This window comes from Piliocolobus tephrosceles, chromosome 2 (genome assembly GCF_002776525.5).
Source record: "Piliocolobus tephrosceles isolate RC106 chromosome 2, ASM277652v3, whole genome shotgun sequence".
Lineage (NCBI taxonomy): Eukaryota > Metazoa > Chordata > Mammalia > Primates > Cercopithecidae > Piliocolobus > Piliocolobus tephrosceles.
The window spans coordinates 65,230,877-65,254,773 of record NC_045435.1 but is presented as its reverse complement, the minus strand read 5'-3'; the positions used below and the strand labels follow the sequence as shown (position 1 = coordinate 65,254,773).

General features: G+C 40.5%; 1 protein-coding gene across 11 annotated transcripts in view; it reads right to left on the bottom strand.

The window, feature by feature from the left end:
- FOXP1 (forkhead box P1) overlaps nt 1–23,897 on the bottom strand; it is a 631,582-nt gene that overhangs the window by 173,241 nt on the left and 434,444 nt on the right. For 3 of the 11 annotated variants that reach the window (XM_023200076.1, XM_023200085.1, XM_023200081.2), the window contains exon 1: nt 3,767–4,205. The exons of the other annotated variants lie outside the window; for them this stretch is intronic. In XM_023200076.1, coding sequence (XP_023055844.1) covers nt 3,767–3,952 — 186 coding nt within the window. In that variant the 5' untranslated portion in view covers nt 3,953–4,205. Of the gene's footprint in view, nt 1–3,766; nt 4,206–23,897 lie in introns of those variants that run through there. 11 annotated transcript variants of the gene reach the window in all.

Sequence of the window (23,897 nt, the reverse complement as noted above, 5' to 3'; positions counted from 1 at the left end):
CTCAGCCTCCCGAGTAGCTGGGACTACAGGCGCCCGCCACCTCGCCCGGCTAGTTTTTTTGTATTTTTTAGTAGAGACGGGGTTTCACCGTATTAGCCAGGATGGTCTTGATCTCCTGACCTCGTGATCCGCCCGTCTCGGCCTCCCAAAGTGCTGGGATTACAGGCTTGAGCCACCGCGCCCGGCCGAATATTTCTTAAGCAAAAACTGGAATCATTTTGTATGGTCTTTTGAAAATTACATTTTGAAATTAAAAGCACATTTTGAGTAGAGATTTGTTTCAAATCTAATTTCTATATTCAGGTTCCAACAAACAAACAGTATAAGGAGCCAAACAACCCAAGCACCTCCACCCTACTGTGGAGTTTTCTGGAAAACCTTTCAACAAAGGAGTCTGAACAGTAAATGGCACTTGCCTAATTTTTACACTGTGCTTTAGAAACCCAGGAAGGAGGCCCAGGGCACTGCAGAATTGAAGAATCACACAGTACCATGCCAGGTTAACAGCATGTTTCAATTCTTTTGCCCCCAAAGCATGTAACTACAGAGCAACCGCTGACTTAACTTTGCAGCGCCCATAAGCAGTACTGTATCTGTTTCTTCACAAAGAACAAACTAACTTGATTTTTGTGGAAGTTAAATTGCCAACATCATATTGAGTTAAAGAGAAACAAAACAAAAATCAGAAGTTTCAGCCCATGCTGTATCTTTAAAAAAAAATACATCCTTTGACCCTAAATAAAATTAAGCGCGATTAGTCTTCAACACCTCCTCCCTCCCACCACCATCAACATCACGCACTAGCTACATTTTCCAGGCCAGTTTCTTCATGGTAAAACACTTTCTCATGAGACTGCCTGTGGTCAGGGCTGACTATGTCACAGGAAAAAATGCTTCTCATGATCTCTAGATCATAGCACTTCCAGGTCTAGCATGAGCATTAAATACAGACACACCCGGAAATTGTAAATGATTTTAACAACAGGACTTTTTCCCACCTCAAAAGTGGGATAATCTTTGCAGCCTACCTATGTCCCTGGGGTGTTCTGAATATTAACAAGTTAGCATTAGTCGGGCACTTTGATTTCTACAGACAAAAGGCTCTGTATAAATACAAAGTATGATTATCCAACCCAACTGCCTTTTGGAGAGAGGCGGAAAGGCCACTGCTTCCATCGTTGTCCTCTCAAGAGCAAAGCAGAGCAAAGCAACCTCCCAGTTATCTGCAGGGCAACACTTGTGAAAGTTGCGCTGTATCTGAGCCTCTGGTGCACCGTTCCCTTATATAGTCAATGAAGAGGGAATCCCTTCTGTGTGCATATTTTCAATTCACATTCCAAAACAGTATAGGCAATGAAACAGATCTTCGGCTGTGATTTATAGGCCTTGATGCGACTGGGCCAGGCACTGTGCTAGAATCACGCACATCACTTCTTCAGGATGTGGAGAAGTAAGGAAGCCCCTACAGAAAATCATGTTCCCGTATTTAAAGAATGTGCCAGTATGCGCACATATCTCATTGAATGCCTGCATATTAAGAATGATTTCTCAAAGCCATGCAAACCCCACCTGAGAACTAAAAAAATACATAAATTTTAAATCTAAATTTAATATAGATTTGAGCCTTTCCCTTGGCCTCTGGAGGAATCAATTTGAGATAATGACAACCTTGAAGATAATGAAATAGGTTACATAATATTAAAGACTAGAAGGTATTTCTGAGGGACACAGACATATAAGTAGACTCTGTATTACAGCACCTGCCTAACATCTTTAAAGAGAGGGACAAAATGTTGGCCTCTGATAAATTACATTGTACCTTAGCCACAGACACTATGGTATACTTTCCTTTAGTTGAGTTATTCATGTTTAGCTTTAAACATCAGAATATAGCCTTCAACAAAACGGTAAGAGCCACTGGTTTGTCCAGTGGTATTATGATTTAAAACACACACACATACACCACACAGTCGAGCTACTGAGGCAGGCATTCCTAAGTGAACTGTCTAGAAAAAGCTAAACTAATGAACAAAGTAATCCTGGGAAATCCTGTTCCATAAAACCATTAGTTGCAATAGGCTAATTCTCAATAAAAAGTCTGGCAAATTCTCAGAAGGCAAAAAGCCTCCTGAGCCTTAAGGGTTAACTCACTTGCCTTAAAAAAAAAAAAAAAAAGACACATATAATTTCCTTTTATCATAAAACAATGCATTTATTATTTTCTGTATATCTGTTAAAGGGCATGGCTTTCGGAGTGGAAAACAAAACAGAACTTGGTCACATGTTTATTTGCTTCAGCTACTCCCTTCCCCTTCTGATAAATAATCAAACATGCCATCCAGAAAAAACAAAACCAGTGAGCTGGGAAATTTGATGGTCATCAAATACACTGAGATACCAAGAAAAGCAGCCCACTGTTCCCACACTGAGTTTTCAGCCCCCACACCTACACTAACATCTGAGTAAATACCTTCAGTCACTCTTTCCATTTTCCCTGCAATTACTCCTACTGTTAAACAAATTGTCCTTAAGGCAGTCGCAAACATCTTATTTTTTCTTGCAAAAGAGAACAACTTCTGAACATTCAAAAAAGCCATCATAGCCATAGCAATACACACACATGCACATGCACACACATACAATTATTTTATGTATTTAAATGTTTCTTCTATGAGAGGTTTGGACAACCCCAGACCATATTTCTTTCTCTATTCTAATAGATGCTGTTTTAGACACTAAATTTTAAAACTATTTAGTCTGGGGACTAGCAAACAAGGCTCACAGCAGTCACAATTCTCTTAAGATCAAAAGAGTTAATTTTCCATTTCCTGTCTATTCCCTGACCACTATATAGTTAAAAAAGAAATATTAACACCTGGCTTACCAATTAAACTGAAGTTGGGGGTCAGGGAAGGGGGGTGTGGAGGGAGGCAAGAGAGGCAAAAGGAGCAACTACAGACAGAAAAGGTAGAACCTTTTTAAAAAATGTCAAACCATGTGTTTAAAAAGCCATTTCAACAGAAAGGACCAAGAGAGCCGTTAGATCGCTCTTCTACTCAAGAGCCAGGAGGCAGCCCAAGTCCAAGGGCTTTTCCTGCCATACTGATTATCCACAAGGAAAATTTTGAAAAGAGCCTTCCAACATCAAAGTTAACAACCATCACAGAAAGTGAGGCAGGCTTTCCCTTTCCCTCTGCAGCCCACTCCGTTGAAACAATAGGAATATGAATGAGATAATGACCGTGCGTGTTTCAGCAGTCTGACTTTTATTGGCATGAAATTGGTACAAATATTATCAAGCCTGATTCACAAATGATGACGGTGTCGTGATGCAAACATTAGGGGACAATTCTGTAGATGCAGACTTACAAAGGAACCATCCCCACATTCTCTTACTACTTGTGATAACAGGAAGAAAAAGAAGGCAACACGAAACAATGTCACAGTAAGCAGAGAGAGGTTCCAATCTACGTTCAGCCTATAAAACTATCCTGACACCACCCGGCTGCTTACTTCGCTGATTATATCCAAAGACATATTTGAAAGCAAGAGTGAATTAAACAAGGAGTTAGAAGGAGACGGTCCTCTCAAATCTCTAAAAAGAAAAAAGCCTCTGATGGAGAGAGGAGGGAAGGGGGAGGAAAAAAAGCAGTAAACAAGTTGGATCATCTTATTTCGCCCTTCGGAGAATGTCGGCACAAGAACGGATCCCTAGTTTAAAAGTTTAACCCACCAAAAAAATGTTTCTTTTTCTCTGGACACTTACAGAGAAAATGAAGAGTTTGGCGAAGGGAGCCCGTACTGTCTGCCTTTGGATTTCCGTCTTCTTGCTGTAGATGGGTTCTGGCTGTTTCTGCGAAGCGGGGGTTGCCGAGTGGTAAAAAAGATGTTTGAATAAACAGGAAGTACTGTGCGGCTGAAGCACACTCGAAGAGAAAACACACTGGAACATTGCCCTTTGTAGGCAACCTCAGGGAGGTTTGCCTCCACAGTAGCTGGCTGGGCTCTCACTAAATGACAAAGAAACCACAAGAATTCCTCAAGTAATTCTTCACTTTCAAAGTTGAAAGATCAGTTGGAGCTTGCAGGTAATTTTCAAAGTTGCATTTAGCACTTAAAGAAATCTATTAATGCCACACATATCTAAACCGCTCCAGGTCTGCAAGCAGCGACACAGCACACGCAGTGTGCCCTGGCTAGACCAAGCCCTAGCCAAACACAGCTCATTCACGCAGACAAATACACACCAACAGGGTTTCGGGAAACCTGCTCTTGAGATATTTTTGTGGTGACATTTACATAGGCAGGATGCTTTAAAAAAAAAAAAAGAAGAAAATTCAGATTTTGCAGACTTTAGAGGATTTTGTCACATGTATTTTTAAAGAACATATCGTCCCGTATTCCAGAGATATGCCCTGGATCTGGCTTTGACTGGCTGTCCTTTATATTTTCTTTCTCCACCATCAACCAAACTACCTGTTTATTTCCAGATGCCTAGCCTGCCTACTGGAACACTCCTTAACCCGCCCCAAAATGATCATCACAGTCCTGTCTTCCGTCACCGGAGTAATTCAACAGATACTGTAAAGAAAAGTAAGCTGGTAAAGGCACAGCAAGTCAGCTTGAAAAATAGGAGGAAGAGTTGAACAGCCATATTCAATAACAAAAAAAAAAAAAGGAAGAAAAGGATTCCTTCTGAAAATGTATTGCTCTTGTGGCAATGTTCTTCTGCCACGGAAGCTACTGATTTGTTATTTAGAGTGGAATGCTGGACTGTCTGTCATCCAGGTGCTAATACTCGGCTAAAATAACTCATTGGGAGCTGTCAGTGGGATGTTTACATAGGCCCCAATCTTTTCTTCATAGAAGGAAATTTTTTACTGGAATTCATCTTCTTTTGATCTCACATTCAAAGCAACGGCAGCTTGATAGACATTCAAGTCTGAAAGCAAATCCAGACGCTGAAGATAAACCGCCAGAAAATGACAGGCAGAAGCATCTAAAGCTTATAAAAATGAAGAGAACAGCATGTCGCCTGAGTATTACAATAGCAGAAATCAAGAGACATATTAGGTGGAACTGATCAGCCACAAAAACAGTTCAAAAGGCAGATCATAGAAACAGAGGACTAGGCTAGGGGGAGAAAAATGGGAAAGATCTGGTTTACTGCCTCATCTCCCTTCTGAGCTTCACAGTGCTTCCACGCCTGCCTTCTCCACTTTGGGAAGGGGTGGAGTATCCAATGCAAATGTTCCTCTCTAACTCAGCTGGTCCAGTTAGAGACCAGGAAATGATTTCCTAGCAATCCATTTTCAAGGGGCAGGAGAAAAAGGCAGACTCTTACCTTGCTCAGTGTCCAACATGCTGCATTTTATTAGCATCCCCTGCAGCTGCTCTGCGTTGCAGTATCAAAAGGCACACAGCCTGGGCGCCATGAAAGTGGGCGGTCAGGAAAACCATCTCTCAACAGAAGAGCTATAAGTAGTTCGAGATGGGGCTAGAGAGCTCTAAGCAGTCCAGTTCCCTAAAATGGCTAGTTATGGAATGAACACAAATGTTCCAGCCTCAGTCACACAAATAGATGTGTTCTGTCCTACAGATATGTAACAGCTCAACACCTAGTAGCTTCTAAGCCAAGTAGGGCAGTTCTGTAAAGGAATTATCACAACTTTCTTAGAGACATGCAATTAAAAAAAAAATAAAGCCTCTTATTTTCATTAAAGTCAGTGCATACAATGAAATAGTAATTATCCCAACAATTTTGTTCTTAAAGCTGTTTGTTAACAAACACTGAATGTGAACAGGCAGCATCAGGTTAAAGGGCAACAGAATTCCACATTATAATTTAGCCCGCGGTTATTCCTGATTGCAAGCACCCTCTGGGACTGCAAAGCAAGATCTTCTTTTGCAGCACGCTTGGATTTTTAAAATTAGTGCCCCTCCTTTTTTGCAATAATAAACCAACATTAAAATATGGATTAAAAAATGTACAAGCCAATTTTTAAAAGCTGTAATCAGTTTAGCATTTGCCTTGTGCAAACGAGTCCTGGGTAACTAAGTTACAAACGCAAAAAACAAACAACACAAACAAACAAAGCCAAAGCCCTACTGGATCCTAAGAGTGTTTTTTCAAGACACCTCTGCCATTGCCTATACAGCTATCAGATGTGCTAAAGTTGATGATTTCCCTTTGAAGTGTATTAGTTCAATCTGTGAAAGTCACCATGGTTGTTCTCTAACCATTAAAAAAAAAGCAAACAAACATAGTTGCTCTCAACACTAACTCCAAACTTCCCCCAACTAAATATTCCGTGTTGTTGCAATTGTTAGATTTACAAAAAACACAGAAAGGTTTGTCGTGAAAATGAAATGCAAATTCCCTTATACATTATAAAATATGTTCTTCCTCTACAAAGAATGCCGCCGCCACCGCGTGATGCAAGGAGCAGCAACACTCCACTTCTCATGGCCATTAGAAATCTTTTTTAAAAAATCTGCCACGTATAAAGACCTTCATTAGTATAATTAAATGACTGTTGGGTTTTTGTGATATAAACAACTTTTGATATGTCATTTAAAAACCTCATAATAACATCATTAAAGAGCCACCATTTTTAATAGAGAAATTGTCTGCTCAGGGCCATGGAACAGTCGTCTCGCTCTGGGCCTCTTCCTCCTCTCCCTTTCAGACTTCTGCTGGACTTGAATGTCACCATAGACCTTGAATCCTTGAATGTGAAATGGCTTCACGCTAATTGCTCTAATTGCTTGAAGATGTGCAGGCAGGTGAAACCTGATCCCTGTGGCCATTGTAGACCAAGAACAACACGAGAATGTTTACACAGTGGTTTGATTTTAATAGACAGAAGGGCTGAGTTTAAGACAGCAAAAACACAGCTAATAGGTGACCTCTTAATGTAGTCCTCCTCTAAATAAAAAAAAAGGACATACAACAAAATACAATTTCATGTTCTAAAAGGCAACGTCCTAAATACCAAGGTTATTTGCTTGACTCTTAGAGTTGAGTACACGTTACATTGCACCTGACATTTTATACCCGAAAGTCTACCCCGAGTATGTGTGCGTGTGATTTTTTTTTTTTTTTTTTTTACTTTAAAACAAAAAAGCACTTTATGTGTCAGTCAACTTATAAACAGATTATGACTCTATGGTATTTCCTATTAAGTGCATTCATTTAAATTTTAAATTGAATATGTTTCCCAGCTGTAAAACTCCTTGTCCCTTAAACGGAAGGCTTGGGTGTCTCCTTGTTTATTCCTTTGCCTCTTCTGTCCCCACCCCCATTTATGGAATTCTTGACCCTTGTCCATTTCTTGATTGCAGCTGAAGTTGAGCCCAAACCCTCTCACACTGGTGCTTCAGACATTTGTCTAAAGGCTTTCAGTATCTTGTTTCTTTGTTGCTGTGTGGGACTGTGGTCTGCTTCCACCTAGACAGACTAAGGTGGCCATAAGAGTGGCCAAAATATTTATTCAAAAACAGTGGTTATTCTCCTTCATGTTTTAACAATTTGGAATGGACACCAAGGTTTAACGATGGCTCCCCAGGGCCCTCTCTTAACAGGGCACAAATGTAACCAAGGCTAGACAAGAAATACATGATAGCAAGGTCAAGAGAAAAATACAGCAGCACCTCCAAGGTATCATTAACAAAAGGAAACCCACAAAGGTTAGGGGAAGTGTTAGGTGTTGAGATAGGTAGGTAGGTAGGCAGGTAGATAGATAGCTCAAGGATCCAAATGTATAGGAGCATTTCATGTATAGCCAAGGAAATACTGCCAAACAGAAAATGAGAATGAAACATATACTACAGTAGGAAAAATGCGGCAAAACAATGGAATTATTTTAAGGTTAAGCTGGGCAATTAAAGCCAATGATACACCTTGTAAATGAGAACAGAGAAGCACGAAATACCCCATACAGCAGGGAGTATTGTCTAACTGCTGCTCTGCCAAGTTATGCTGTATATTAACTTCTGATGACGAAATACAAAATGCAGCAGAAAGGGGGGAAAAGTTCTCTTAAAGCTACAAAAACTTTAACTATATAAGTTAAGTAATAAATACAGGCCCTTCTTTTCCTGGACTATTTGTCTCCCCGGACACTGAAAGACAAAATAATGAAACAAAAATAACCGCATAGAACCTCCCTTTGAATCACAGCCACCTCACATACATTTCCAGACAATCCTACTTTCTTCTAAAAGTTACAATCCCTAGCCAGGCACAGTGGCTCACGCCTGTAATCCCAGTACTTTGGGAGGCCAAGGTAGGCGGATCACGAGGTCATAAGAGATCGAGACCATCCTGGTCAACATGGTAAAACCCCATCTCTACTAAAAACACAAAAATTAGCTGGATGTGGTGATGTATGCCTGTAGTTCTAGCTGCTCATGAGGCAAAGGCAGGAGAATCACTTGAACCCGGGAGGTGGAGGTTGGAGTGAGCTGAGATCGCACCACTGCACTCCAGCCTGGCGACAGAGTGAGAGTCCGTCTCAAAAAAAAAAAAATTATAATCTTCTATTAACAAGAAATGCCCTTCCCTCTGAAAAAGGAGGGGGAACCAATAACCATTTGTACATGTAAAGATTAAGTATAAACCAGTCCAAGCCAGTGAGAGGAACACAGAGGAAAAAAGTAAACAGGCCCCTACCCCCTACCCCCAAAATAGTTCCCCTTTGAAAGTTCTAAGTGGTGAGTGCCTGGTACCGAAGGCTGCCCTGTTCCTTGGAGGGGTCAGCAAAGCTATGCTAAACTGACAGGTTCAGTTTACAGCAGGCCAGAACTTTGTTTGGATATACTGGCCTTGTTCACCGCCAGCTTAACAACAGATGGCTAGAAAACTTTCATTATGTTGCACAGGACTGAACTGCAAACAACCCAGAAAACTGTGAAAAGTTTAACTCCCTCTGAACCAATGTGCCAAACCAGGGCCTGCCCAGAGCCAGTGAACCAGCTTAGGGACAAGGGGACTGTGGAAGTGATGGTTAAAATAACACTGCCCAAGTCAAGTCAAAGCACCTTTCCAGGCTCCAAAAGGGCAGAGACCCACCCAAATCTTTATTTAACTCTTCAAGCGCCAGGCCATATAAGGAGTTGCATTGACCATGCCTTCTTTACTTTTCCAAAATGTACTGGCAGACTTTCCCTCCCTTTGGAGAAAGAAAATCTTACTCCAGACAATTCCCAATCCCCAAGCTCCCATTCTGCCTTTCCGTCTCCTGGAATTTGGGAGCACAGGACCAAATTGTCTTACCCTAACACCCAGAGTTAAATATGATTTATCTAAATCTGTTTATAATTTAAATATTCATTAAGTAGATTCAATCACATGAACCCTAATATCTCCTAATGCTCTGAGACAGGTTATAAATGCACCTTTGAAGGTTTAATTCAATTGGCAATCTGAGAAGTCTTATCACTGGAAATGTATTATTTTCATATTATTCAAGAAATGAACGAATGTGTTTTCCACAAATGTATTTTAGAAGCTACCCTTTCCTGTTATTGAAAGAAAATTGTGTTTATTACTCCTTTAGCATAGTGTAAACTCATAAACGTCAACAGAGAGTACAAGGAAAACTGTCAACTAAATATTGTTTCCTTCATGAGCTGTTCTTCCAAGTCAATTACGCCTTTCAACTTCTGGGGCATTGTATGATAAACTGGCAGTAAAAATCATTCACATTAATATACCATGGTGCCTTGCCTGCAAAAGGTAATTAAAGAAGTAAATGACTCATAAGAATAGACATATTAGCTGCAAAATGAAAGGCAACTGAGCTGCCACATAAAAATATGTACCATTAAGATACTGCATTTTCATATTCCTGTAATCAGCTTCAGTAGACTAATGCTTATTTAATCCAGTTCTGTGCTAAGTCCATCAACAACTGTTTTTTGCTGTTTTCTCCTTGACTGAACATTATGAGAGCAGGTTTAGAATAAATACTGCAATGAGATTTTCGCATACTCAATTGAAGAACAGGTTTTTACATTTTAAAATCTATTTTTCTTTCTCTGAGAAATACAACATAAAAAAAAGATTACGGTGGAAAAAACTATATATGTATATTGCTAGCTAGACATGTCCCTTCAAATGGCAGAACATTTCAGCGAAATATTTGTTTCCATATTCACTATTTCTGACCTGTACCACTATCAGCATAAGGGTGTCATGCCTCCACTTGCCAGATCTCAGCTTCCTTTATGAAGCACTCCCTTTTGTTAATAATGTCTTCCATTAGCATTAGCAGGATGAGGGCAATTTATCCTTTGGCAGGGATGGAAAGAGAAGGCAAGATATGAGGAGGGGGTTAGTGTAGGGGGTGGTGGGAGAGTATCTCAGACACGCCTAGTGGCCTCTGAGTCCTTTCCCTTCCAGGGTGTTAGCAACCTGACTGGGTAAACCCTTCTCAAGGAGAAGCGAATTGACCCTCAAAATAACTGCTCTATTTTCCAATCTCCGGCTTTCCAACTGACATTTTGCTCTCTTCTCCATATCCCTTTATATTTCAGCACAACCTTGCCAGCCCAGCCAAGCCACAGCAAAACATCCTCCATACAGTCTGAGATTTTTCACTTCACTTGCTCACTTCTCTGCTGCGGGAACCTTGATCTTAACCAGTGAGATGGATCCACCATTTGTACTATTAATATTTTGGGGAACACTAGATGCATGAGGTTTCCTGGAGGCTGAAGAAATGCCTGTTCTGACTGTGGAAATCAGGGCTCTTTGTTGATAACTGATGCAGCCTAAAGCTTTTGTGGATTCAGTTTGGGAGTTTTAGCTTTCAAAACTCATGCAGCTCCTCCAATGTCAGCAGTGAAAACCAGCCTAGGATATCTCAACTTCTATCACGTTTGTCAACAATTCACCCACCTTTAATAACATCCGAATGCATCCGGATGGTGCCCACTAACCTATCAAAAAATCCAAAAGATATTTTTTTTTTTTTTTGGTGCAAGACCATGGGCTTTCAATAAAGGTAAAGTTCTAGATTTCTGTACAAGTTGTGCCTTCTCCCCTTCCCTCCTCCTATGAATATACAAATCTCTTTGGCTTTAAAACTGATCAGCACCCACCAGCCAGGCCCTCAAGGACAGTGCAGGATGTGAGGATGGCCCTACAAGGACCCTCCAAGATTTATTTATCTTTTCACAGTTCTTGGAACTGTGGAGAGCCTCTCAGATTTAGGCTGGATCTCTTCTTGTAATGTATTATTGCCTCAATGTTCGAGCAGACACCACACGGAACCACAACTAATGAGCTCTAGTCCTTTTTCTAATTAAGGAACAAAGGTTCCTGTGTGCGCAGAATGGTGACGCTGTCTGGAGAACACACGTGGAGGACGAAGCGAATGCTTCTAATGGCCTCAAAATGGGATTTTTAATATTTAGGAACATAATGGGATCAGGAAATAAGAACATTTCCAACATTCTTTACAAATAAGCCTTTACAAAATATTGTTAGCTGTTAATAACACATCATTATCAAAAATGGAAAGTCATGAATACAGTGCATGTAACCTTTGTATTCACGTGAATTAACCTATATGTACGAATACAATGATACATGAATTAGTTTTTAAAAATACATTTAAAAAAATAAAAGGCCCTCCTTTGAAAAAGAAAGGCGAGAAGGCAGCTCCTCTGAGCCTGATATTCCTCAGACCTTAGCAGATTAGGATTCAAACATGTAATTAAGAAAGATAACCCCAGTTTTTATAGTAATTAGGGGCTGTGGGAAATAGGATACTATCTCTCAAAAGTGTTACAAATATACCACACTTCTAAATAACCTGCAATGCTTGGAAAGTATACTCACTACCAAGGGCAAAGCTGCTATGCAGTGAGGGAACAGTAAATGACAGACTGGCGTTCAAGTCCATTAGCTGCTATGTGATAGGAGCACATTCACTGGCACGCGACCTGTGAAAAATCTTAGATCTCTTTAAATCTTTGAATTGGATTACTGCATTAATTCTTAAGAACTGCAATCCTTCAACCAAGTCAAATTACCCTCATTAACAGTGGAAAAACTGCCTCTGCAATAAGTTAAAGAAAAAGATATTTATTACCTATAATCACTTTCACATACTTCACCTAGAAATATGATGAACTGATGCCAACAACTCTGAAAATGGCATCCTGGTTTCACATATTAATTTGGGTTAAAATTAAAAATACAAATGCAAGTATTTGCATGCTATTCAAAATTTTTTTCACATCTACAGGAAATTTTATTTTATGATTACAATCCTCAGATAAGAAGTAAATAGCTCCATTTTACAGGAGGGGAAATTGGGGCATACACAGAGATACAGAGACAGCTGTCTAAGCTTTCCTGGGCTAATTGGGGTAACGCAGAGTCTCCTGGTCCCCTGTTCTGGGTTCACACTGTCGGAATTAAACCAGAAATTCAGACTCATAAGGGCAGTGTAATACGATGCACTGACTTCTCTAAATCAAACTCAGTGCATTAAAAGGGAGGCAAAATAAATGAGAAGATAGGAATGCAGCTTTAAGTGTAGAAATGATAACCACAGTAAATACTACAACAGAAGCTGCCTCAATTCTTCCATCACCACATTTGCTATTACTGTTTAACCTGCCTTGAACATTCATTGAATTTAGAGTGATTAAAAAAAAAAAGAAATGTTAATTGATCTACTCTGCCCTTGTTACTCCCTAAAATGGTCTCACCTGAAATGTGATGACAGCTTGACCGACTTTGAACAACTCTGGATACTTTATGGGAAATGAACTCTTTGAAGTCCCACTGACTTCTGTTCCTCAGCTCTACGGATATTACTGCTTTGGTTCTATTACTTCCCAGCACATGCCAGGGCAGGAGAATCCACATCCCAGGTAAGCCAACCAAGTGGAGACAGGGTTGGGCACAGGTAAGCCAGTCTGCATTTATGGAAACAGACTCACAGGCTTGAGCCACCGCACCCGGCCAATGAATCAATACTTCTAAGCAGCCACAATAAAATGCTAACTGGAGTTCATAATAAAACCCAGGGACTACAAGGTTCCTAAGTGCCTCTGAATTTAAAACAAGATAAATTGTGCTCACGGTGGTTGTATGAAGAATGTATTTATTTCAGCCTAAGATTTTAAACGAAGTAGTCCTCACTTAATATATGATAACAAAAATCAATTACATAGAATATCATCTCCACTGATCCTAAAATCTACTGTAACTTTTTTTTTTTAAGGTTGAGTACCCCTTATCCAAAATCATTGGTATCAAGTGTTTAGGATTTCAGAGTTTTTAGGATGTTGGAATATCTGCATACACACGGTAAGACACCTTAGAGAAGGGACCCAAGTCTCACCATGACATCCATTTATGTTTCATATACACCTTATACACACAGCCTGAAGACAATCTGATACAAGACTTTTGATAATTTGGGGCATGAAACAAAGATTTGACTGCGTTTTGACTGAGACCCATCACATGAGGTCAGATGTGGAATTTTTTGCTTGTTGGCACTCAAAAAGTCTGATTTTGAAGTACTTCTGGTTTTGGATTTTCCTGTTAGGGATTTCAACCTGCAACTTCCAAAAGCTCTGTTGTTAAGATGAGCATTTCAATTCTACCCCAGATTTGCAGTCATAGTTAAAATAATATAGTCTAATAATTGTGAAAATAGCATTTATCAGTCTCACTTTGTGTCAGGCATTTGTATTCGCTATCCTTTCAATGACCTTTCAAGGTAGGAATTATCATGCCTATTTCACAGGGAAGGAAAACAAGGTGGTTGACTATCTTGCCCAGTGTCACACAGCTTCTAAGTAGGTATTTAAATCCTGTGACTGTCTGGAGGTGAAGGTGAAGCTTGGGGAAAAATCAGAGAGAAGAACTTTTCAAAAGAGGACTGTGAGAAAGGAGAGGCATCTGTCTTGGGACATTAAAAAAATCTGTCAGGAAGTCAGGCATGGGGCAACTGTAGTCCTAGCTATTCGGGAGGCCAACGTGGGAGGATCTCCTAAGCTCAGAAGTTTGAGGCCAGCGTAGGCAACATAGTAAGACTTGGTCTCCAAGAAAAAAAAAAAATTGCCAAGAAACTGTGATCCAGGCTGGGCATGATGGCTCACGCCTGTAATCCCAGCACTTTGGGAGGCCAAGGCAGGTGGGTCACGAGGTCAAGAGATAGAGACCATCCTGGCTAACTTGATGAAACCCCATCTCTACTAAAAATCCAAAAAATTAGCCAGGCGTGGTGGCGGGTGCCTGAAATTCCAGCTACTAGGGAGGCTGAGGCAGGAGAATCAGTTGAACCCAGAAGGTGAGAAGGTGGAGGATGCAGTGAGCCAAGATCACGCCACTGCACTCCAGCCTGGTGACAGAGCAAGACTCTGTCTCAAAAAAAAAAAAAAAAAAAAAAAAAAAAGGAACTGTGATCCAAACATCAGACTGTCCAGGACTTGGAAGACTCATCACACACCTCCTTTCCAGTAACACTGCATGTGTTGAAGGATGATACAAAAATTCTTCTTTGGTTCTACCATTTGTAGAGTCCCCTCCCCCACTTTTAAGAGCTTTGTGACTGTCTATCAGGTACTTTTCAAACAATAAATGCTTTAGCAGTGACCTCATGGTTGGTTAACTTGGTTTCACTACTCAGGCAACCTTTCAAAACAAATGTTAAAGTTAACCATTCTACAGGCACCAGAACATTAGCTTCTATTTACACATCAATTAAACACATAATTTTTGGTGCCTACTTTGTACTAAGCACAGTCTAGGCACTGGGCCTAGGAGGGAGAACAAGACAGACCTGGCCCTTCCCTTTCTGATACTACAGTCTAGCGGGAGATAGAGTAAGACACCGGCAATCAACAAATCCAGAATAATTAGAGAGACACTATGAAGGAAGCCTCAGAGAACCTTCATTAAAAAAAAAAAAAAAAAATTCTCATTTTTAACCTACTCTAGATAAGTCCATCAAGGAATTCATTCATGAAGAGGTGATATTTAATATGAAACCCACAAGTAAAGAAGAAATCAAATAGCCAAGGAGCAGAAAGAAGGTTCAAGAAGATGGAGCACAGAGGCTGAAAAGAAAGCATGAAACAGTGCTTAAGAAATGAACTTACTGAATTGTTAGTGAAATAGAATTGTGTTGCTCAACTAATCCTATGTCTACTTTATTATTCTTCAGCCCTTTGAAGGTAAACAGAAGTATAGAGATTACAAATATGCTTTCAATCAAATGACTTAATAAGTACAAAATGCGTCATGTTGTCAAAAAAAAAAAAGAAAAAAAAAACCTGTAAAAACATTAAGGAATTGATGTAATTACCAATGAAAACAAATACCTTGGAGGTGGCCCTTGTTCCTGTCAATGTGTGCCATTTTTAAGGCTGTAATGTCACGTGATAGGCAGAATTCTCAGGTGACCCTTACATTCCTATGCCTGGTGTAACACACCCCTTCCCAGAGTCAATCATGCACTAATCCAGGTGCTATGTGAAGGGGTTTTGTGGATGTATTAAGGTCCCAAATCAGCTGACCTGAAGAAAGAGAGATTATCTGAGTGGGCCTGATGGAATCACATGAGCCCTTTCAATTGAAGTTTAGAGCCCAGAGATAGAGGAAGTCAGATATTCTGAAGCACAAGAAAGACTGATGTGCCCCTACTGGCTTCACGATGGAAGAGACCATGTGGCAAGAAATGTGGGTAGACTCTAGATGCTGAGAGCAGCTGCAGGCTGACAGCCAGCAAGGAAGCGGGAACCTCAGTCCTACAGCCAAAAGGAAACGGATTCTAGCAACAACCTGGATGAGCTTAGGAGCAGATTCTTTCCCCGAGCCTCTCAAGGAGGAATCAGTGCAGCTACCACCTGCATTGCAGCCTCCCTATTCTGAGCAGGGACTCCATTAACAGTGCACCTGGGCTTCTGACCTACAGAACTATGAGCTAATCAGGAGGTGTTTAAACTGCTAAATCTGTGGCAATTTGTTATGCAACAACAAAAACTAACACACGCAGAAAAAGAGATGAAATCACACTGCCTGCGTCTAAAGTTTATAAAAGAGTTTCTCTTACTCAATGAGTAAGAACCCAGATGGGAGGGAGGCGGGAAGAGAGATAAGGGGGCAGGAAAGAAAGGGCAGGGCAGGGCAGGGCAGGACAGGGCAGGGCTTGCATTCTAGTCCCACAAGGAACGATATGGTGACCCAGGGGAGCAATCACTTCTCTCTGGGCCTCACTTTCCTCATCTGCAAAAAGTTGGCAATAATAATGGGTGGTGGTGAGGGACGTCTTGGGAAAACACTAAGTGAAAACAGTTTGAAACTTGTAAAGCACCATCCAAGTTATTTTATATTCTTTCCTGGACCATTTTCACGTTTAGCTTCCTTTTCTAATTATTTCGATTACTTATTCTAATAATGATCAGGACACAAATACGGAATTGTCCTTGGCTAGAAAAGAGAAGAAGCATTTTAAGCTATTGTGGATCTTCTTGGCAGCCCATGCAAAGGATGTGGGGATACCTTCCTGGGAAAAAGTGAAAGGAGGTCGGCATGAGGTCCCTGGTGAAGAAGACCCTGTCTCTTATCTTCCTTCCCCTCTTTGTTGCACAGTCTTCTGGAAGATGAAGTCAGAGGCCTGCATCGAATTCTAGCTTCACTCCTGACCTTAGGCAAGTAATCAAACCACACTGTGCCACAGTTTCCTCACATGTAAAATGGAAATAATAATGACACCGCCTCCTAAGGCTGTTGTGAGGAGTAAGTCATTTAAAATAAATAAATTAGGCTGGGCACAGTGGCTCACATAAGTAATTCCAGTGCTTTGGGAGGCTGAGGCAGGAGGATTGCTTAAGCCCAGGAGTTAGAGACCACACTGGGTGACACTACAAGACCCCATCTCTACAAAAAATAAAATCAAATGCATAAAGTACATGTTAACACAGTGTCCAGCACTTTATAAGCACCATATAAGTGTTACGATGATTACTTTTACCACTGCTATGAATAGGAGCTGATTTTTATTTTCCAGAAAATCTGTTGTCCCTCCAGAGGAATTTGGAAGATGGGGCTAAGTAAATATGTAAAAATATGTTTATAACATGGCTTTTACTAATGACTTTTCATGGTGCACTATAAAACCCATCTAACCTCTGATGAAAAAGAAAACCCTTCTATACTCATGATTTTTGCCACATAATTTTACTTTTACATGAATGGGGGAAAAAAGTATACAAGTCTTAAAACCTTGGCTTACTGCTTTTTAACAAGTAGTTTGGGCAAAACCAGCAAAGAGGATTCCTCTGCTAAAAGAGCCATGAAAGGTAAGAAATTTCAGCAAGAGGGTCAGAGATAAAAGCACTCAGAAAAAGGAGGCAAAAGTAAAACCAGACAAAGGCTGAGTCCACCTCCGGAGCAGACTTCTCATCCTCACTAGCGTATGTACTGAACTCTCTGTGGCCTCTTTCTCAGGACTGAAGAATGAACAGTGGAATCAGCTCTCCCCAGACTTACAACCCAGCATGCAAGGCAGCCAAATAAGCAGGTGCCCTGGGAACATGGCACCTGCTTATTTGCTCCTGACAGGAGCATGAAATTTCCAGGGCTGGGTGTTGTTCAGAGATCACCAGTGCGAGTGCTAGAGTCTCCACACCTGAGTTGCAAAGAAAGCCTCTCATTTGGCAGGTAAGATGGGTTGACAGAAAAGTGGGCAGGAGAGGTTCCTGGGCAAAGGGCTGAGCGTGAGTGTGCCCTGCTAGAAAATAAAAGTGACCACAAGTGTTTGGGACCTGACAGAAGGGGCTAGGAGGCTGAGAAGGAATTGGATGAATCACAAGAGACAGGCTGGGCTGTGTAGAGCACGTGTAGCAGTTTGGACTGACACATTGATTTTTGGCAGGGGGGTACAGAGTATGAATCTCAACACATGCATGGATTGGTATAATCATCAGCACAGTCGAGATACAGAAGGCCTCCACCACCCCCAAACTCCGTTGTGCCAACCTGTCGTAGTCACACCCTCCTCACCACCCCTGGCCCTGGGCAACTACTGATGGAGTCGCTACCACAGTTGTGTCTTTTCAGAAATGTCATGTAAATGGAATCATATAGTATGTAAACTTGGGAGACTGGCTTTTTTGACTTAATACCTCTGAGACCATTCTAAGCTGTGGGTCTATTAAGAGTTCATCCCTTATTCTTGCAGAGTAGTATTCCATTGTATGGAGGTGCCACTGTCTGCTTATGCACATGCCCCGTGAAGCATGTCCAGGTTGTTTCCAGCTTGGGGCAACTATAAATAGAGCTTCCACAAACCTTAGCCTATAGGTTTTTGTGTGAACATACGTCCTCATTTCTCTTCAATACATATACAAGAGTATGAGTAACTGTATGTTTAATTTTTTATTTTAATTAATTAATTAATTAATTAATTAATTTTTTAAGAAACTGCCCAGGCTGGGTGTGGTGGCTCACACCTGTAATCCCAGGACTTTGGGAGGCCAAGGCGGGTGGATCACCTGAGGTCAGGAGTGAGAGACCAGCCTGGCCAACGTGGTGAAGCTCTGTCTCTACTGAAAATACAAAAATTAGCTGGGAGTGGTGGCACGTGCCTGTAATCCCAACTACTAGGGAGGCTGAGGCAGGAGAATCACTTGAACACGAGGGCGAAGGTTGCAGTGAGCTAAGATCGCACCATTGCACTCCAGCCCGGGCGAAAGAGCAAGACTCCATCTCAAAATAAACAAACAAACAAACAAACAAAAAACAACTGCCCAGCTGTTTTCCAAGGTGGCAGCATCACTTTACATTCTCACTGGCAATGCATGAAAGTTCACTTGCTCCACATCTTCACCCTCACTTAGAATTACCAGTAATTATTTTAGCCATTTTCATAGGTGTATAGTGGTATCTCATCCTATTTCTTTTCTTTCCCTTTCCCTATAATTTTAATTTGCATTTCCCTAATGTCTAATGACGTGAAATGGCTTTTCATGTGCTTATTTTTGGTTAAGTCTCTTGCCCCCTTTTAAACTATTTGTTTGCTTTTTATTATAGAGTTTTGAGGGTTCTTTATATATTCTGTACACGAATCCTTTGCTGGAGAAATGATTTTAAAACATTTTCTTACAGTCAGTAGTTTGTCTTTAATCAGGGATTGTATCTGCATTTTTGAAAGTTCTCTTACATTATGTTATGGAGAAAAGACAGAAAGGATGTTTGGACAGCAACAACTTACTAGAAAATGAAAAATGCAACCCGGAAGCCGTGGACGGGCCCAGTGTCTTGAATGCACAGAGAAGGAACAAACAGGGTGCTGTCATGGCACACGGGAGACTGAGAGAAGCAGTCCCTTCAGGGTGATGCTTTTAATGCTGTGACTAATGATGCCACGTAAAGGTGATGTCTTCCCGTCCTCTGTTTTTAGTGCTGCTGAACCATCCCAGGTAATAAATCAAAGAAGCCAGGGTGGCTATTTGTATGGTGAGATAAGGGAAATTAATTTCAATGCCCAAACATGGACCTCCTTATATTAAAAAATGACTTAGCAATACCAGTCCTTTTCATGAGAATGTCTTGGAAAGCCAACACTTGGAAAACACACACACAGGGCCAATCTACCCTCTGTATTTTCAAGGGAAATACTGTTGTCGCCTGACAACAGGGGGAAGTCAAGGGGGAAGAATATACAATGAAGAGCAAAAAAATATAAAATAAAAAATAAAAATCTGAACAAAAAATGTTTGTGAACCTTCACAAACCAGAGGATTATAATAATAAATTGCACGTAGTAGTCACATACTGAATTCTTTTAAAAACCTTTACTTTACAAACTACTCTAATTGTCTCATTTTCTCCGAAATTCAGATACTTTGAGTTTAAAATGTATAAAAATATCAACACTAGGACTGCGAACGAGAGCATAACGAACAATAGTGAGATTCCGAGGCGGCAACATGGCTAGAACATAGAATTAATATCTTGGCTGAAACACTAAGCGGAAGACAAAGTGCAAGGAAAGCCTGGAGACTCCTCCTGGTCCCCAGGGGCTGCGCCCTCCTCCTGGCTCTGAGCACAGTGCGGGGAACAATGTAGAGCCATCCATCACCAGCGAGTGCTGCTCTACTTGCTGGCGCCAAGTGAGCAAGGTTGCCACCTGTCCAGCTTGCCTTTGAACGGTCCCCCACACAAAGCCCCTCTGTGCTCCAAGTTCAAGCTAGCATTTACTCTGGATGCCTGAATTACCCGGCATTTCAGCTGCAGCAACTGTGCCCTACCTCTAACTTGGAGAAGTCTTAGTTTAACCTTGGATCTACTGACCGTATTCTGGGTCTGCACCAAGTAGGCATAATTTTCCTACATAACCCTCTCTTTACTTCCCTTCTTGCCTCCTATAATCTCTTCCCTACATAGCAGCCAGAGGGATCTTTTGAAAATGCACATCAGGTCATTTTGTTGCAAAGGATTTTGTGCTCAGGATCAAAGCCACATTCCAAAGCCTGGCTTTCAAAGGTGGGGTCTTGTCCACACCTTCCTGTCTACCTTCACCTCATGTCACCTTCACAACTGCCAGGGTCCTGCTGCTCCAGCCATCTTGACCATCCCCTTCCCTCTAAGGGCTGTTCCTCTGCCACACATGCCCTTCCTTATGTCTCAACACAGCTTGAACCCGAAGATGCTGGCTGATCTTACCACCTCAGAGGTAACATCCTCTCCACCATTAATACCCCCCATCGTTCTGTTCCACTGTCCTCTCAGCAATTCCACCATCTAAAAATATTATGCTCACTGATTCACAAATAAGTGTGAAATTTATCTCTCTCTACTGGATTGTAACTGCCCTGAAAACAGGACCATTTTCTAGTCGGGTTCATCTTTGTCTACAACAGTGGCTAAATCAACGTCTTGGTTAAATCAACAAACAAATGAATAAATGATCATACCAAGGTAGGGAGGTACTTACAGGATCCTAGCCTTATCGGCATTTATTTTTAAAATAGTAAAAAAAAAAAAAAAAAAAAATTCTCATCGTCTCAGAAGTGGGAATGCATTTTCAAATGTAATTACAAAAAATTCAGAAACCATAAGGAAACACTTGATAAATAGAATTATGTTAAAACTGAATGTCTAAAACAGCATAGCAAAGACAAAAGATCGCCGAAACACTAGAGAAATATTTGCATGTCCAAACCTAGAAATAAATTATAATTTTTATGGTAGATAAAAATCTTATAAATCAATAAGGAAATAAGTAAAATCCAATAGAAAATTAGCCAGATACTATGAAAATACAAATGTCAGCCGGGCACGGTGGCTCACGCCTGTAATCCTAGCACTTTGGGAGGCCGAGGCAGGCAGATCATCTGAGGTCAGGAGTTCAAGAACAGACTGGTCAACATGACGAAACCTTGTCTCTATTAAAAGTACAAAAATTAGCAGGGCATGGTGGCAGGCACCTGTAATCCCCGACACTCAGGAGCCTGAGGCAGGAGAATCACTTGAATCCCGGAGGCAGAGGCTGCAGTGAGCAGAGATCACACTACTGCACTCCGGCCTGGGCAACAGAGCGAGACTCCGTCTCAAAAATAAAAAACAAACAAACAACAACAACAACAAAAAGTCTCAAACATTTTAAAAAGGTTATTTGATTTCACTCTTAAAGAAAACTTGCATTTATTTTACTTATTTGTTTTTATTGCATTTTTCTCATGTATTTCTTCTGAGTCTCATACCCAAGAATAAGCATAGGCCCCTGAATGACAGGCAAAAACTGAAGCATACTAAGGCAAGATAATTTAAATGCAGCACTGTCTTCTTCCTTTGACATATACTTATTGCTTAAGTGATTATGAGCGCTAGCCTCAGTTTATTTATCTGTTAAATGGGAATACAGCAGAGTCCTTAATTTATGACAATTTGGTGAAAATACACGTAAAGCACCATTGAATCTATGATTATCTTTTATTAATATGCCGGGTAATGGGAGGTTCACCAAACTACAGCAAATGGAAATCCTGCTTTTGCCAGTCCAGCAGGAAGGCAGACATGGGTGAAGCACTCTGCTGAAAAGACAAGGTGGTATATCTATAGTACTAGGAGTAAAGATAAATTGCTATACGAGTTCAAAAGGGAGGCAAGAGCACTTCCAGTTCAGGATGTCAAAGATTTCCTAGAGGAACTGGTGTTTAAACCAGAACTTGAAGGGTAAAGACAATTTGGATATGCCTCAGACAACCTGCTTGTACAGTTAGTCAATAATAGTTCTCCTGCAATTATTAGGCCACGTTCTGTGTCAGGCGCTGAAGACAAAGTAGAAGAGAACACAGACAGCCTCTACTCTTGGGGCATTCTGAGTTTAGTGGGAAAGAGTTTAAGTATGTTTAAGAAGTAAAGCAATAGCAAACTCAAAATTCAGCAGAAGGGCTGCCTGCCTGCATGGGCTCTGGGAGGAAAGGCAAGTTACAAGTAATGAACGGTTCTTGGATTGAGAGGGAGGGTATTCATAAATGTTTCTTACATTATGCTTTATAACTCACCAGCATGTTGTATACTGTATTTAATAAAGTCTAAGGTATATTGTTTTTTTCTTTCCATTTTAACATCTCTAAAATTGGGATGCCTCTTAAAATACATGAGATAAGAAAGCATTATGTGCTAACCAGCTTGGCTGCATTTTTACTTTATTACTGGTTTATAAGATAAAGGGCCTACAGAAGGCCCAATGAAATATGGTATATTCTTTTTTATGTATCAAGTATTTTTTAAAAAGATATAAAAATATTTTTAAAAACTACATTTATGACTTTTATCAGTCAAATAAGCTCAGTATTATTTTGTGTGCTATTAAAAAAAAAGACAGCTATGGAAGGTATAGCCGATAAAATCATAGATGAATTATGCCTCCATCTAATTCAGCTCATAACGTAAAATCAGATTCTGTTAAAACTAAATGCCTGACTTCAACTCTATTTTCATCCATATATGCAATCAATGCATGTTTTCATTCTTCTCTTTCATTCTCTCCTCTCCCTTTTCTTCTTTTTGGTGGGGAGGAGAGAAGGGAATGCGACAGGATTGGAAATCATTTAACAATAAAAGCAGCCATTAGAATTTACTAAAATAATTATCAACATCCATAACAATGCAAATATTTTAGTGCCTCACTAATCCAGGTATCTGGATCATCTTGATACATGGTCTAATCTCGAAAAATAATTTGGTTCCACAAAAATCAGAGCTGCCATCCATTTGAAAGCGTTTGGTTGGCAGCCTAATAGCAGGAAATGATTTTGCTAAAGCCATGGCAATTGCCTGACGCAGATTCCGATGCTCAGACTATTCTTCCTTCTTTTCCTCTCTCCCCACCCAATTTCCAAAGGAAAGCCACAGATCGGCTCTGCTGTGAGATAAGGGCGAAATCAACAAGTACTAGGGAGGATGCTGTTTGGATGGAGTGGGATGCCCCGGCAGTGGCAATGCATGCATCTCTATTTTCCTTTAAAGAGCAATTATGATTTAATATGGTAAAATTATATCATTAAACCTACTCAACTGGAATACATTCTCCTTCTGATATGCATTTAGAAAGGCAGTTCATATTCTACCCCTAGAATATATCTATTACATTTTTGTGTCTATCCACCACTTCTCTTTTTACCATGATACTTGAGATAAGTTTCAGACAGTCTGGCAGGAGGCGAAAAAAACACAACAACCCTGAAACTTGATACTTATCTTACTCATCGAGACCTTTTTGATCTTTGTGAGTGAAAATTAATCCTTAACATTCTCCAACTTCCCAAAGCACAAATTTCTAACATCTTTTTACATTCTCTACAAGAGCCATTACTTATTATCATTATTACTAGAATTTCCCCTTTGTTAAAAA